This window comes from Vigna umbellata, chromosome 4 (genome assembly GCF_029865625.1).
Source record: "Vigna umbellata cultivar VRB3 chromosome 4, Vumbellata_1.0, whole genome shotgun sequence".
Taxonomy (NCBI): Eukaryota; Viridiplantae; Streptophyta; class Magnoliopsida; order Fabales; family Fabaceae; genus Vigna; species Vigna umbellata.
The window spans coordinates 14,078,738-14,094,787 of record NC_142168.1 but is presented as its reverse complement, the minus strand read 5'-3'; the positions used below and the strand labels follow the sequence as shown (position 1 = coordinate 14,094,787).

At 30.0% G+C, this 16,050-nt stretch overlaps 3 protein-coding genes across 4 annotated transcripts; 1 reads left to right on the top strand and 2 right to left on the bottom strand.

Moving 5' to 3' along the window:
* Positions 1 to 159: 159 nt before the first annotated feature.
* PBS1 (Protein kinase superfamily protein) lies at positions 160 to 4,062 on the bottom strand. 2 transcript variants are annotated; one of them, XM_088113561.1, is made up of 6 exons: positions 3,933 to 4,062; positions 3,516 to 3,765; positions 3,171 to 3,388; positions 2,236 to 2,425; positions 1,017 to 1,408; positions 160 to 910 (listed from the first exon to the last, which is right to left on the bottom strand). In XM_088113561.1, exons 2-6 carry the CDS (start codon positions 3,664 to 3,666, stop codon positions 437 to 439), a joined length of 1,425 nt encoding a protein of 474 aa, XP_087969687.1. In that variant the 5' UTR covers positions 3,667 to 3,765; positions 3,933 to 4,062; the 3' UTR covers positions 160 to 436. The 2 variants fall into 2 exon arrangements, with proteins under 2 accessions (XP_087969687.1, XP_087969686.1); XM_088113560.1 differs by having other exon boundaries at positions 3,516 to 3,989.
* A 2,017-nt stretch (positions 4,063 to 6,079) lies between these two features.
* On the top strand, positions 6,080 to 7,024 carry LOC124838962 (protein SMALL AUXIN UP-REGULATED RNA 51). Its single transcript, XM_047314695.2, has one exon. The coding sequence runs from the start codon at positions 6,330 to 6,332 to the stop codon at positions 6,828 to 6,830; it is 501 nt and encodes a 166-aa protein (XP_047170651.1). The 5' UTR covers positions 6,080 to 6,329; the 3' UTR covers positions 6,831 to 7,024.
* A 5,821-nt stretch (positions 7,025 to 12,845) lies between these two features.
* Positions 12,846 to 13,989, bottom strand: LOC124838971 (Pollen Ole e 1 allergen and extensin family protein). The gene is made up of 2 exons (XM_047314706.2): positions 13,754 to 13,989; positions 12,846 to 13,642 (listed from the first exon to the last, which is right to left on the bottom strand). The coding sequence occupies exons 1-2, from the start codon at positions 13,923 to 13,925 to the stop codon at positions 13,044 to 13,046; spliced, it is 771 nt and encodes a 256-aa protein (XP_047170662.1). The 5' UTR covers positions 13,926 to 13,989; the 3' UTR covers positions 12,846 to 13,043.
* Between the last annotated feature and the right edge of the window lie 2,061 nt (positions 13,990 to 16,050).

Genomic DNA, 16,050 nt, shown 5'->3' with positions numbered 1-16,050 from the left:
TAGGGTACGTTAATTACGATCGTTACTAGTTGATAACAATTATAGCCGATATTGAGATTATCATAAACACATGGGAGAAGCCTTTTGTCTGTGCATGTTTACTGCTGCCAAACTTAGGGTGTTCCAAACTAGAGACCATGACTAGTTCTGGGAAAGATGTACAGAAAAAATACAGTAAAGAAATTAGGGGAAACAGAGTGCCAAAAGGTTATGTTAGAAAAGATTTTGTAATGAGGTTCATACATATTGCAGCTATTGCAAGTATTGGCTACTAGGCAGATTCTGAATAAATTAGAACCTAATCTTTTGGCCGAAATTGGCAGGTCGAGTTACCCAGGTATGTTCCCCATTTTTTTCTTTTGTCCAGATTCCCATAGCCTCAAAGTATAAAATTAAGCAACCCAAGTTGTAAAAGACTGAGCTAGGAAACTATGGCTTAGGTAGAACCATAACTGCCCTCCTGCAAACTTTGTTGTCTTTTTTGTCTCAAGTTCTCTCCCCACATCTTGGCTTCAGCCACAGCACGTTCTCTATCTAGATCTCTATTTAACATTCTAGCAGTTTCTCGTGGGGAGTCATCTTTCTCGGATCCTTCCAAGTCCCATCTGCGTCCAGATCCCCCAGCTTCATCATTTTTAAGTATTCTTCCACCTTTATCATCTCTGTTCCTTTTGTCATCGCTAGACCCTCTATAACCATGGCCAGCATTGTTGGGGTCATATCCCTGGTTGGCCAGATAAGAGAGGGCTGTCACCACATCTCCAATCAGAGGGCGTGTGGCAGCTGATTCTTGAATGCACATTGACGCAACAGCTAGAGCCTGGTAAAGACCACGCATGGGAAACCGTCCCTGCAGCCTAGGATCAGCTAACTTTGAAAACTTCCTGCGGTCGTTAAAAAGTGGACGTGCCTGCACAAACATACAACTAAAACCACAATCACCACACCGTTTTAATTTACAAGAGTTTATGCAGTCTGAACTAACTATAATGACGAGAGAGAGAATAGAGCAAAACCCATGTGACAAGATTCTGTTCTCCATGGGGCTGGGTGCTGTCGATTGCTTTGCGGCCAGTAATAAGCTCTAAGAAGACAACCCCAAAGCTATATACATCAGACTTCACTGTCAGCTGTCCAGTCATAGCATACTCAGGAGCACAGTAACCATAAGTTCCCATGACTCGGGTAGAAACGTGTGATTTGTCACCAACAGGACCAAGCTTCGCAAGACCAAAGTCAGAAAGCTTAGGGTGGTATGCTTCGTCAAGTAATATGTTAGACGACTTGAAGTCTCTATAAATGACAGGAGGATTTGCCTTGTCATGCAGGTATTCTAATCCTTTTGCAGCACCAGCAGCTATTTTCATTCTGGTGTTCCAATCTAGTGGTTCCTTATCAGGGGGAACATCTGCACAGAGATCAATAAACAAATTTAAACATCAACTGTAATTATGACAACTACATATTGTTTAAGAAGGCAGTCTACATATAGCATGCAAACCATAAGTAATTTTCTATCAAAAAATTACATGGTTAGGAGTGTATAAATTACCTATGTTGTGTTATGCTACTTTGTGGACGTACTCACCCATTAAAGAGTAATTATGTATTAGAGTGGCAATGCTTGGAATATAAAAATTAGATGGGCATAACATAAAGAGCATGGATGTTCTCATACCAGGGTGTAAAAGCCGCATATAAATCTTAATCATGATACAAAGACAACAAAAAACCATTGCAAGAGTAAGGGCTCTATCAATTTAAGTAGATACGTAAGAAAACAAACAAACAACATGCATTGTAAGGAAATAGAAGAAGATAGGCAATATTGGCGTGGCAGAACGGCTCACTCACTACCTAGAAATGTCATTATACAAGAGAAAGTAAAGTGTGTCAAAGAATACAGTGACCAGTATCAGAATTTAATGTCATTTCAGTATTTTCTGCACAGCAGTATTTACAGTTTTATGCATCCCAAAACACATAAAGTAGTTTACATGTTTTGATCATTTCATTAAAGGATATAAGTTTCTGTGATATTTGACAATATCGGAAATGATAAAATTGTAATAACTTCTAATATTTTTCTTTCTCGTATAAGTATTGCATACTGTTTAGAGTCTCAAATAATATATCAGCTATTGATTTTGGTTTTCAGGGAATTTTAAATATCTGAGAAACATTAACCTAAAAACCTTCAATCAAAGAACTAAGAAGAGAGTTAAACAACCATACCATGAAGGTGATCTTCCAATGATCCCAAAGGCAAAAATTCATAAACAAGGAGGCGTTGTTCCCCATCCGCACAGTATCCAATGAGATTCACAAGGTTAGGGTGATGCAGAAGACTGAGCATGAGAACCTCTACAAGGAATTCCCGATTACCCTGTAGACCATTTTTGTCTAACTGTTTGACTGCAACAATCTGCACAGCCAAATGATCAGATGTTAGGACTCACTAATAACTAGAGGTCTCAACCACATAAAAACTCTTTGATTACTCTGCATTTACAATTAAGAATGGTCTCTTTGAAAAGGGGAGTTATAATTTTAGACAGAACTTTAGTGGTGTGAAAGGTAAAGCATTTCAATTGGTGCAAAAAGAACCTAATGAAATGTGGGCCCCTGCACAGGGGGTGGTAAATGTTAAGTTATCTGATCAAGAAGAACCATGAATTTAAATGTATACTTGATCATTCAGAAGACAACGGCCAAATACAAACTTGTGAACATAACATAAATATTTGGCAGAGCACAATAATAGATATTTCAGACTTAAACACAGATGATTCAACATCTTCAGAACATCTACGGAATTAAGTTCATCCAAATAATCATAAAAACTATCTTTATTTCCCTATTTTATAACCAGGCCTTATCCCCTTGGAATAGATGGTAGTATATGATGATATATATCAATCACCATGGATCTCTGTATAGCATTATCGAGAGTGATAAAAGCATTTTTGTAAAACGATGGACCAAGGAAAATCAAATTCATTGGTCTTGGTGGAAGTGGAACCAAATCAAAGATCATGTCTAAGATAAGAAATAATTTTGATATTCTGACAGTGGACCAGAACCATTGATTCCAAGAAAGCACAGTGATTAGTGATGATTTACTCTGTTTCTTCCCCATGTGTGGAGAGAGTGAAAAGTAGTGACTGTACCTGACCAGTGGTTTCAAGCCTGCCTTTGTAGACCCTTCCAAAACCACCTTCCCCTACAAAGGATTCTGGCCTAAAGTTTTTGGTTGCAGCAGCAAGTTCACGGAAAGTAAAAGTTTGAGCAGCGATTTGGACGGCGGGTCCGTGTCCTTCCTTGGTGTTGGAAGGAGGCAATTCCCTTTTGGAACCTCCATTACTTCTGGACCGTAACTTGTCTGCTCCTGCAATTCCAATTGCAACAGAAAGAATTCATATGAATTGTGTTGTGGATCCCCTAGAATTCAACTAATTAAATAGCTAATTGATTTGATAGCTTGAAATGAGATGAAAAAAAAGTAAGAGACTGACCAGATGGCAACTTGGAAATCTGAGAAGGGAGAGACAGATTGATATTGGGATTGGGATTGGAATTGGAATTGGGTTGTGGGTGGTGGTGAGAACGGAGGTTGTGATTCTCCCTCGAACTTGAACTCGAATCGAAACAGGAAAAGCAACCCATCTAATGTTTATCCCCAAATTCCAATCAATGATCAATCACTCAGTGAAATTCAGAGTTAACAATACACCTGCAACTGCAACTGCAACTCAACGCAATCAACTGCAAGGGAATCAAAACACATAGCAACAGTAAGGGTTAGAGTTTCTATTCTATTCTCTATTAATATTATTTTATTTACAAACAAACAGATTGTAGTGAAAGAATTTGGTGAAGTCCACCAAACTCCACTAATTATGAAACCCAAGACACCCAATCTTCCCAATCACCTTCCACGCTCCATTACTAATTTCTTCATTCATCTTACCAATGCCACTCATCCTTCATATATTATATTATAAACACACTCCATTTTCATATTTTCCAACATCATCTCAGTCTTACTTTTGTTTTTTCTCGTTCTAAGTTTTTACACTGTTCTATTTTGTTTCAGTTTTGAAAACAGTTTTGGTAATAATTGATCTTGAGAATAAGTTTGAAAAGAAAAAAACTTGTTCGATAATTTTAGTTTCAAAATCTAAAAAAAATAATAATTACCCTTGTTGAGTATTTTTGTGCCAAGTTATAATATTTAGGTAAAGCATATACGATTTTAGTTTGATTATGGACAAATTTTATTGATAGTGAATACATTATCTGTTGTTCTTTTATAAATAGACCATGCATTAAATATTAAAATTATTTTGTTTCTCTTTAGTACTCTTTTCATATTTGATTTTTCTTTGACAGTTTATTGTACGAGTTACTTTGTTTAATATTTTAACTTTTTTCTTTTTATATAACATGGCAAAAATATCAATATCAAAGTTTTTTTATGACTATTTCAATATATACTAGCAGAAACATCAAGATTGTATTATTGGGTATTATCACAATTATATTATTATAAGCAAATTTTATTACATCTTATTCCAATAAATAGAAGATTGGTTGATTAGTCCAAGAAATGAGTAAGAAAATGTAAAGTTTACTGAATAATATAAGAATTAAATTCGTATAAGATATAGATATCACCTCTAATCTATTTATGTTAAATGTAGATTAACATCAAATTTTACTAAAACAAAGTTTAAAGTAAAGAAATTACAAAGGCTTTGAAATGTAAGTATCCAAAAAGCTCTATACATTGCAAGAGTTCACTCCCTCAGCAAAATTTTTCTTTCTTATTTATGTTCAGAAATTTAATGTTGGCTTAGTCAGATACTTGTTGAGTAAAAATAACATAATACGTTTTGTTTTTTTTTTTTTTTTTTTGGAAGTTTTCATTTAGTACTATTACTGGATTAATTAAAAGTTAGAATTATCTTTTTATATGTTACTTGTTGGGAGTCAATTATTATTATTATATAAGACTTTTTAGTTAATGACTTCCTTTTTTTCAAGTCGGATCGGACTCTTATTTCTCTATAAAAATATTAAAAAAAATATTAGTAACCTATTTAACTATAACCATAAGTGTTATAATAATAACATAATAATTCACAAAAAAAATATTAGTTATAAATATTAAAAAGATTGGAAAGTAAATAATTTAAGTAATTACCAAACTTATCATCATATATACCTATTAACTCGCACTAAAATTAAATGTTGCTCATTGACATTAGTTTATTTATACTTTGACTTACTCTTATCTCTGTCTATATATTTAGAGTGACAATAAGGGAGAAGAAAAAAGTTTAACAATATTTTTTTTGAAGAAAAGGTTGTAGGCGTAGCAGAATCTCATTGGTAATAATTTTTTTAAAATGTGTCGATATTATTAAAAAAAAAATTGGCATTGACTTAAAATTGTGGAGATTATTATTAAATATTTAATAAATGAAACTAGCTGACAATTAGTTATGCATTGGCATAGAGATTAAAAAAAAAAAAAAGGTATATCTGAAAAGTGGTTAGATAATGATGACAGGAGAAGAATATTAAGAAGTTGTAATTGGAATAAAATAGAATACAATGAGAGATTTAACTGGGGAATAGAGAAATGTATTAGGTTGACGTGTGATACATTACATGTCCTTACACGCTAAGGTAGAAATTGAAGGCAAGAAAAACAAAGTTAATTAATTAACGAGTAAACAAGAAAAACAAGAAATACACTTTTATATTCATTTAAAATACAGATAAAATGATTATAAAAAAGAAGAAGTAAATTTTGGTACTTTTTAATAAAAGAGAATAAAAAATAGAAAAGGTAGTATCAAATGGTAAAAAAATTTAAAAATTTATGTGTTAAAAGTATATTTTTGGTGCATAGAAAGTAAGAATTGTGGAAAAATTGTGGTTGAAAAAATCCAATAAAAAATCTGAAGCGAGAAAGTAGAGGCTTCGTGTGAGTATAAGCAATAATATAATAATGGAAGGAAAGAAATAGTGGCGTTGACAAATGTAGAGCGTTAGTATAAAGGTGATGGCTGCTGCTGCGGCCTCTTCATCTCTTCTCTTCCGATCCTTTCTGATATATATCTTCTTATCATTCTCATGTCTTACCGTCGAATGTTCTTCCGACATTAGTTTTCTATTCTTCATCGTACGCACATGAGCAACACAATGAGGCCGAGGAGTAAGGCCATGTTTAATTTAGTTTACGACAGGGGTTGACTTCAATTCGATTCTTCCCTCATTAATTGCTATATATTTAGTATTTTGTCTGAATCGATTCGGAGATGAGTGATGTGGAAGGGATGGTGAAAAAGAAGGTGGGAAAAGGGCTCATCACCAAAACGTTGGAGCGATGCAAGTGGATAGGACGAGGCAAAAGCAGCATGATGATGATGAGGAGCAGATCCTGGCCCAGCCGCAAGGGAGCAAAGAAGACCGGCAGCAGCAACAGCAACAGCAGTTGTGTGGCACCCGAAGGTTGTTTCTCCGTCTACGTTGGACCACAAATGCAGAGGTTCGTTATCAAGACCGAGTACGCTAATCACCCTTTGTTCAAGATTCTTCTGGAAGAAGCAGAATCGGAGTATGGGTACAGCAGCCAAGGTCCTTTGGCTCTTCCCTGCCAGGTTGATATCTTTTACAAGGTGTTGATGGAAATGGAGTATTCTCGTGAAGAACAAGAGGAGCAACAGAGACTAACTCGTAAAGCTTCTGCTGGCTGTGTCTGTCTGAACCGCTCTCCCTCCGCTTATCGCCTTCTTCGTTCTTCCTCCGTCAAGCCATAAACCTCTTCTCCACAAAATATTACTGTAATCGATCACTCCTTCAATCTCTTCTCTATCTTTTCCTTTCTTCAGATTAAATAAAATCATCTTGTATCTATATATCTATATATCTATATCTATATCTTTATTGTAGTCTCACACTATCACGGTTCTTTAAGAAGATAAGAACTAGCAATATGATGATATTTTATACACATATTACCATGTATCACTATTTTGAAATTAAATGTGTTTATTGTTTTCTTGATTATAAATGGCTATGTTTTTATCTTCTATCTTATATTAATAATTTCTTATACTCATAATGTTTGCATCTATGCAATAACTATAATTCTTTATCTGATTCTAAAGAAAAACTTGAAAAGTGATATTTATCAACTAAAATCATTTTAAAAATTGTAAATTGTTACAGATATATATTATTACCTTCAATATTTTAAGAAAAAAATTGGAAAGTGATTGTTAAAGTTAATTGTGATTAAATTACTCAATATTATAATAAAAAATTTTAGAACCTCTATTTTCATCTTACAAACCTTAATATTTATTTCTTGGCGTTAATATCAACACATTAATTGCTTAAAATATCACGTGTATTGTTGAAATATTTGTTATTTGCATGAGAAATAAGCATTTAATAAATATTCTTATACATTTTTAACAAGAAATTGTAATATAAAGTTATTTTAGAATCACATTATATAAAATTTTGGATAGAAAAATATTTAACTGTACTCATAAGTAATTAAGATTGGGTTATTTTTAATGATATAAATATATATTATATGGGGCTAAGATGGATCTATTTCATGATGCTAGAATTTTGATGGATGCAGTTTAAAGTCAAATCTAAAATTTTCTATTCTCTCTAAAGTAATTTTTATATACCTAAGTTAATTTTAATAATGTTTTTAACACTCATTACTTATTTATTATAAATAAAGATTATAATATACATATACCACAATTAGTGAAAAAGGTTTCTTTAAGATATATTACAATATTTTGAATACTTATAATATACATATACCACAATTAGTGGCCTACGGCTTGCATTGCCTTGCACTGTTATCTTTTGTGCAACCAACATTTTTCAAATTAAGTATAATCAATTATTACTGTTCATCTCCTTTTTTTTCTAAACCTCACTCATTATTGCTGTAAATTTCATTCAACCAGTACTTTTCATGGGTCAACTATAAAGAAATTTAATTCTTTATTTTTATTTTCTTTTTGTCTAACATATCTAATTTTAATTCCTACATCGAAGGTAAAATATTTTTTTTTTATTTTCCTTTTACATTTCTTTTATTATAAATCTGTCTGTAGAGTTATATTCGTTATCCGTAATCAATTTAGTTATCATTTACACTCACTTTCTACCATATCAAGCATAAAAACCACTAAAGATTATTCGAATATATGATGTTAGTGTTGTCAAACAGGAATAAAGTATAATAATACAAGTCGTACTTTACCCTAATATGTAATGAAATGTTAATAAAAATGAAAGAAAAAATAGAAATAAACTAAATTTGAATTGAAATAAAGACAAATAAAAAGAGATATTTTTCAGTGGTATAATATCGTATATAAACGATATAATATGGTTTAATAGTATTTTAAAACTGTATACACTTTTCTTTCGTATGGACTGTGTCTAATACAATTAATTAATGGAGTACATATAGGTTCCATTGGAATATTGTCAATTAGAAAATATTATCACAGTGATGAAATTCAACGTTGAAGTACATTAAGAACTATATTTACTGAAGAATTAAATTCACTATATTAATGTTATTTATTATATAATTTTAGGACTTATAGTGGTCGCATTGATGTTATTACCAAGTACTCGACAAAAAAAATAATTATATTAAATATTAATATTAGCATTTGATGATATTAAAAGAAAACAACCATTGTATTGGGCGGTGGAACGGGGATAAGAAGGTCAAATTCATTTTGTATTTTTCTGAAGCTTACGTATAAATAATAATAATAATATTTAGTTTCGCCCCAATTAATATTTTTTTATTTAATAAGAGGCACAGCACAAAACTTTTGACTTTTTCAGAGCTTAATTGCTATTATGATTATGATTATGACGATAGTGGACTTAATTTGTAAACCATTTCTGATGTTGACAATTGAAAAGTCACATCTGATGATAGTAACAATATTAATATGCAGAATATAAAAATATACGTTAAATATTTATAATCATATAAAAATATGTATAATTTAATTTTAAATAAAAATATATATTACAAGATTAATCACTTTAAAGTATATCTAAAAATAGCTAATATAAAAGAGAAATGATAGTTTTATTTAAGAGTTGTGAATAACATTTAAAGTATAATATGACCAACATGCATTAAAGTTATAGAGACAAATACAATGTTTGACTAGTAATTATTTATTTTACATGACGTATGAGATTTAGGTATGTTTAAAATAAGCGTAGTTGCATAAAGCATATCAGTGAGTATGTTTAGTATTTTAATCATAAGTTTGTACATTTGTGAGTGTGTGTTAAATAATTTAAATTGAGGGAGACGTGATATAGATATATGATATTATGATTAATATTAATATTAAGGATAGTTCTTAATTCTTGTTATTTTATTATTAAGATAAGATTATAAAACGTGCAATCATGTAAATATGTCTACTAATTTATCCTAATCCGCTCGAAAACCATCCCACCTGTACATTAATTGTTTCCATTAATTCCAATTTTTTACCTGTTATTTTCGTCCTCAAATTTTTTAAAAAAATTATACATACTAATTTTATTTCTCTATTTTTTAATTCTTCCATTTTGACTTCTCATATTTTTAAATTATAAAACTTTTATTTGTCCTTTATGTTCACGTCCAACATAGGACACATATTTAGATTTACAATATGTTGTGAAACTGAGGTGTTGACTTGTGATTTTTAAGCTTTATTTGCTTAATTTGAATTTTTATATTTTTTAAATTGTAAGACTTTGATCTCTGTATTAGGTGACATTTAATGTTAATAAAAAATCTAATTGAATTCACGACTCAATTGGGTAGAAAAGCAATAAAATCAACTTTAAAATATGAAAATAAAAAACTATTCATTATATATAGAGTTGTCAAGAGAGTTTTGAGATGCAAATGGTATGGCTCTTTTTGTAAAAACTAAATTTGGATCGATAGCATATATTTAATACTGACTTTTAGATTTTTTTTTTTAATTTAGTGTTACTTGCAAAGAATTTAAGGATTGTTTAGATAAATTGAAAATAAAAATATAGTTCAATACATATATATTTTTTTTCAAACTGATTATCAATGCATTGCGTAGTGAAGCTTTTCAACATTTTGGAAAAACTAAAGAGTTAAAACTTACTGATTATTATTTTAAACTTATCATATAATCACATGTAATGCAACAATTCAAACTCATAATGAATCATCACATAGATTTGTATGTTTGTAAACTTCGGTTAAACCCAACTTATCAAAGTATAAACCGAGTTTAAGGGAAATTTAGATTATATTTCTTAAAAAACAAATAATGAAATATCGAATAATTTAATTAACTAAATTTTATAAAACTAAATTCATCTATTAATAAGTTGAATCACAACTTTTTTTATTCTTTCTTTTAATTTTATTATTAAGTCAATTTTATATCTTCTTATATAACCGAGAGCATTAGATTTGTTTTAATACAAGGGAATGAAATATTGATGCTCATGAATTAACAACTATATTTCTTCTAAACTTCGATAAAATGTGAATTAAATGAACTTATTTGTGTAAGAGTGATTATGGACGGGAGTCAATTCAAACAACTTAGTAGTATAGCTCCAATGATGTGCACCACGAATGTTATCAAAATAATATCAGGAAATAAAAACAATTATAATAAAGTAAAAAAAAATGCAAGAATTTGATTATTTCTTGTGATAAGAATAATTTATGGGATGGTAATTACGATAATAAGGTTAGAAAAGCTTATTCAATTTGTTTTAATTTAATAAATTAAGTCAGTTTAATAATTAGAAAAATAGAGTTTCTTTTAAGATTTGTTTGTGGTATAACTCTAAAGACTTTTTATCAATAAAGATATTTATGTGTATATATAAACTTATATTTATATCTTGTTTTATTTTATGTGGGGATTTCTTTATAATCTAATTCCTTATTTTGATGCCGAGTATAATCATTGATGTATGTTGATGAAAAATTATCTAAGAATCAAGAAGTACTTAATAGGTAATTGAATATAGGTAACTAAATGAACTGAAGTTTAAACATTTCAAAATTAAAAATGTATTTATTTAAGCCATTGATCAGTATATTCCGAAAACTATTTTCAAGGATATTTGAGATTTAATAAAAAAGAAGTATCAAGGAACGCAAGAGGAAAGAGACAACAACTTTATACTTTTCCTGCAGAGTTTGAAACAATTCAACTGAAGAATGGAGAATGAAGACTACTTTGCAATTTTTATGGCAGTTGTCAATAAAATAAGGTTGAAAAAATCATTGTTGTTGAAAAGATACTTTGATCTTGAGTACCAAAGATATTGATGATCTTTCACTTGATGAATGGTAAAGTTCATGATTGGTGCAAGAACCAAAAGCTAGGAAGCAAGCATTGAAAGCTTATAGTAATACAATAATGGTAAAGGACATGGAGATAGAGGCAAAGGACGAGAGAAACAATGTGCTTGGACAACAAAATCTGAAGCCATAATGAGCAAGCTCAAGATAAAAACAAATGAAGAATCATGACAAATATAAGGTAAAATATGTCATAATTTTGGTCATTAAGTTTCTGAATATCATACCAGGTTTCCTAGCCACAAGGAAAAGACAAAGATGTCAAATCTAGCATATACGAAAGAAGAAGAAAAGATGTTGCTCATGATTGTTCAAGACATAAAAATGTCGAATAAGGTTTCGAAAATGTTGGAGGATGACATATGCTTGTATTTTAAAGAGCACTCTTCTCAAATTCCTTTTTATACTTGGGATTACTTATTGGAATAGCTCCCAAGAAGATGGTGACATGGAAAACTATCACATAGAAATTTAATAGGAAACTTAGAATTTGGAACTATAAATTGATATCCTTTGGTGGTAGATTATGTTTGTGAGACTTAGTTTTGTTATTCTTAAAGGATCAAATGAGAGTCTAATTGTAAAGTTCTACATTAGAAATAAGTCTCGATTTATTTTAGAAATAAAAAAATAGTAAGTAAAAACTTATTAATTCATTATTTTAAGATTTTAAATAGAAAATAATATAATTTTTTATATAGTTAAAGTGAGATCTCATTAAATTATATTTTTTTAATTATATTTCTTTAGTAAATCTCCTCAATAAATCTAACATTAAATACTTAATTCTAAACTAAAAGCTATATATAACAGTGACACAATTTTTACATATAATGCAAATATGTGTTTGTATAGTTTCTGGCTCGTAACCTTAACTACCTTAAAAATTCTGTTTTCACATAAATCTGTAGCATGAGATTATCTTAGGTTAGGAGAGGTAACCTAAGACCATCAATATATTCAAATATTATGAGATGCACAATCAATATCGTTAGTTACTCGGCCTGGAAAAAACTCAAACTCCTCCAATTTTGTTTTTCTGTTGTCGAAACGAAAATTTTCAAGAATTAACCATGACATTATATCTTTACATAAATTAATTAAACAAAGCAGGACATAAAGTTGCTACACCAGGAACCAACATGTCTTGATTGAAGTAAAATCCTATGATCCCTTTTTCTGTGATCATCAGTCCACATATTATTCTCGCCGTGACCTGCTTCACTTTTGAGTGAACAGCACAGCATACACGTGAGCCGGACAAGATAACACAGACTATGGTTGCATTACCACCCAATAAAGTTTAAATTAATTACCGAATTCCACTGTAGTTTGTATATCATGTTCTTGTTGACCGCTGAATCACATGTTTCCATACAAATGTAATCAAGACAGGAATAAATAAAGAAAATAAAAAGATAGAAAGTTCTAAGGAGTTTGGCATTTGGGATCCATAGAGATTCACTTGGATATACAATCATCAATAAATAAAATCTCAACCAAAAACCACGTAAAGAATTGATATCATTTTTTATCCAAAACCTTTAATATATAATGTTTTACTTTCATTCTTGGACTCACTTAGATTCTGAAAACCATGTTATGGTACATAAGGAGGAGGTGAAGGAGGAATGTGAGGGATCCAAGTGGAAGGATCCCCTAAATTGAATGCAGGTGGAGAAAATGCAGGAGGGGTTGGAGGATATTGTGGGAAAGGGAAAGGCAGAGATGGGATTGGTGGTGAGGTTGGAAATGGCAATGGAGGAAAAGGAAACGATGGAAAAGGTGGTAGCTGCGGCGGCCAAGGGAAGAAGAAGAACTCAGAGGGGTACAGAGATTTTTCCGAAGACAGTTTCTCATTCTGATGTCCACACAAGGTACTGTTCTTTTGAGGTGGCTTGAAACTGAGACCACTCAAGGTGTACACACACATGTTGTCTTGTTTTGATTTCACTGATATCTCGCGTGTTGTGCTCTTGAGCATGGGAACATTGCAAGTGGAAGTGGAGCTACTTATCAAAGATGCTTGGCAGAGAGACACAATTGCTGAACCATCCATGCAGTTAACTCCATCCACTGATGGTATCTCCAACTTGTAAACTCCATTTTGGTCTGTGGTTCTGTTCACCGAGAAGCTTATCTGCTCGTTAGTTTTTGGTGAGGTCGCTCTAAATCTGCACTGTATGTGAACTTCAACACCTGATTAATCGATTAATTAATTAGAAGAAATCAATGAAACAGTGCATTGCAAAAATTGCAAAATTGGAAAATGAAAACTGATCTACTGATCTGATTGATTAATTTCCTTACCTTGCAAGAAGTAGCTCTGTTTAGAAAAGGTGCTGGTGGAGCAGGTATCACAATAAACAGCGCCTACTACAATGATATGCGAGATAATTGGAGATGGGGTTTGAGCAATGAGCAGGAGGGGGGAAGCGAAGAGAGATGTTAGAAAAAGAAGAAGAATGAGAAAGTGATCCATGGATGAAAAAGAGAAGAGTGAAGAAGAAGAAGGTTCTACGAAATTAAAGCATTTGGAATTGTTTGATGATTGGGATTGGGAAGGGAAGAGGGACAATGTTTTATAGTGAGAAAGTGTGTGGTGTCTGCATAGAAGGAACCCGTGAGTGTGTAGTGGTAGGACCAGGAGCAATAAGAGAGTTGAAAATTTTAATGTGGTCACTACAAACAAAGACATGTGACGATGTTGTTGGCAGAATATGGGTGGCAAAGAAGCTGAGGTTTCGAGAGGTGAGTGTACCAAAAGAGATCGAAACTTTTTTTTATTGTTAGCAACAAATGTTTTACTCCATCCAAACTTTTCTACCACTCACACTCAGACGTCATTGCTAACAACAACTGCTGTATCTTCAAATTATCAGCGAAATGGAATGGGAATTTAAGAACAGTAAGCACCATTTGATCATTAAGAAAACGGATAACTTGTCTTCTTCTAGATTGACCATTTCATCCAAACCAGAAGCAGCTAATTCATTTATAGTTTTGAAATTAATAGAATGCGTGTCAATGAAATCTCATTATTTGTTCATAATTAACCTGTGTGGCATATTTTAATTATGAAATATGAACAGTAAAATTAATGTATAAATTGAAACAAGAATTTCTAAAAAAGAAATAAATTTATGGATAGAATAATGTCTTCAGTATCCATAGCAAATAAATCAATTATTGAGGGATATATGGAAATAAAACCTGTAGTCCTTGGTTTAACCATTTAGGATAGCTTTGTTGATTTTTTTTCCCCCCTCAAAGTAGACCCAATAAGCCGACATGTGATTTTCCACAATCAGAATGTTTAATTTCATTAGTAATAATAGTTTACCATTTTAGTTTTGGAGAATACTCTGCCATATAAATTAAATGGGCAAATGCATGATTTGATTTTGTAGTTTTAATTTAAAATTTCCCGCACTGCCATATATAGGGCTGGGCAAAAATAACTGATCTGTACTGTACTATAGTTAACTGTACTATATTATACTTAAAAAAACTGATCCACTTTTACTAAAAGTTCAGTATACTATTTTATGGTTTAGTTTTTAAAAACTGAACTTATAACAGTTTCAGTTGAGTTAACTGTGAGAACTGTATCTACTCTTTTCTTTCTCTAGTTCCTATTCAATTGCTCCGTCTTGCTAAGAAAACGTTATTTAATAATAAAATATTAATAAAAGAAACCGTTCAAATAAAAAATTAATAATGAATTTTTTAAGACAATTTTTTTTATCACAAATTTTTATATTTTTTCATCAATAAAAATATATTACTTTTTAAATAATATTATTTTAAGTAATAAAAGTAAAATATATTTTTTTAAATTTAATTTTATTAAATGATTGAGTAATATAAATCATAAAAAAAGACTATATAAAAAAAATAATACTTTAAATATATTATATTCTTTAACATATTATTAAATATGTAAAAATATGTTAAAAAAACTTTTAATGATATTAAAATGTGTGTAAGCACACACACTAAAATAACTATTTATTTTAAAAATCAACTTACTTTAAAATAAATATCAATATTATTATTTTTAAATGATAGTATTTTACATATTAAAAATAAAATATATTTTTTAACGTTAAATTTTATTAAATGAATATATAATGAAATATCATAAAAAAAATAGTAATGTAGCAAAAATAACTAATATTATAAAAATATCAAATGACAAAAAAATTAACAAATGTTTATCAAGAGTAATTTTTCTAGCATCATCTTTTATTATATTATAATAATTAATAAATATTTGTTTAATTTTTACATAATAAAATATAAATAATAAATAATTGATTAATAAAACAATTTTATGAGGGAACAAAATAAATATAAATAAAAAATTATTTTAAAATAAAATAAGTAGATAAAAAGATAAAATAAATTATATACACATATAAAACAAAAAAATATAAATAAAAAATAAAAAAAATAAATATAAAAGTAAAATAATATTCATGACAAAATAAATATAAATAAAAAAATAAAAAAAATAAAAAAAAATAGAAAAAGTAAAAAAAATGATAATAAAATAATTTCCATACACATATAATAATAAAAGAAATATAAATAAAATAGAAAAT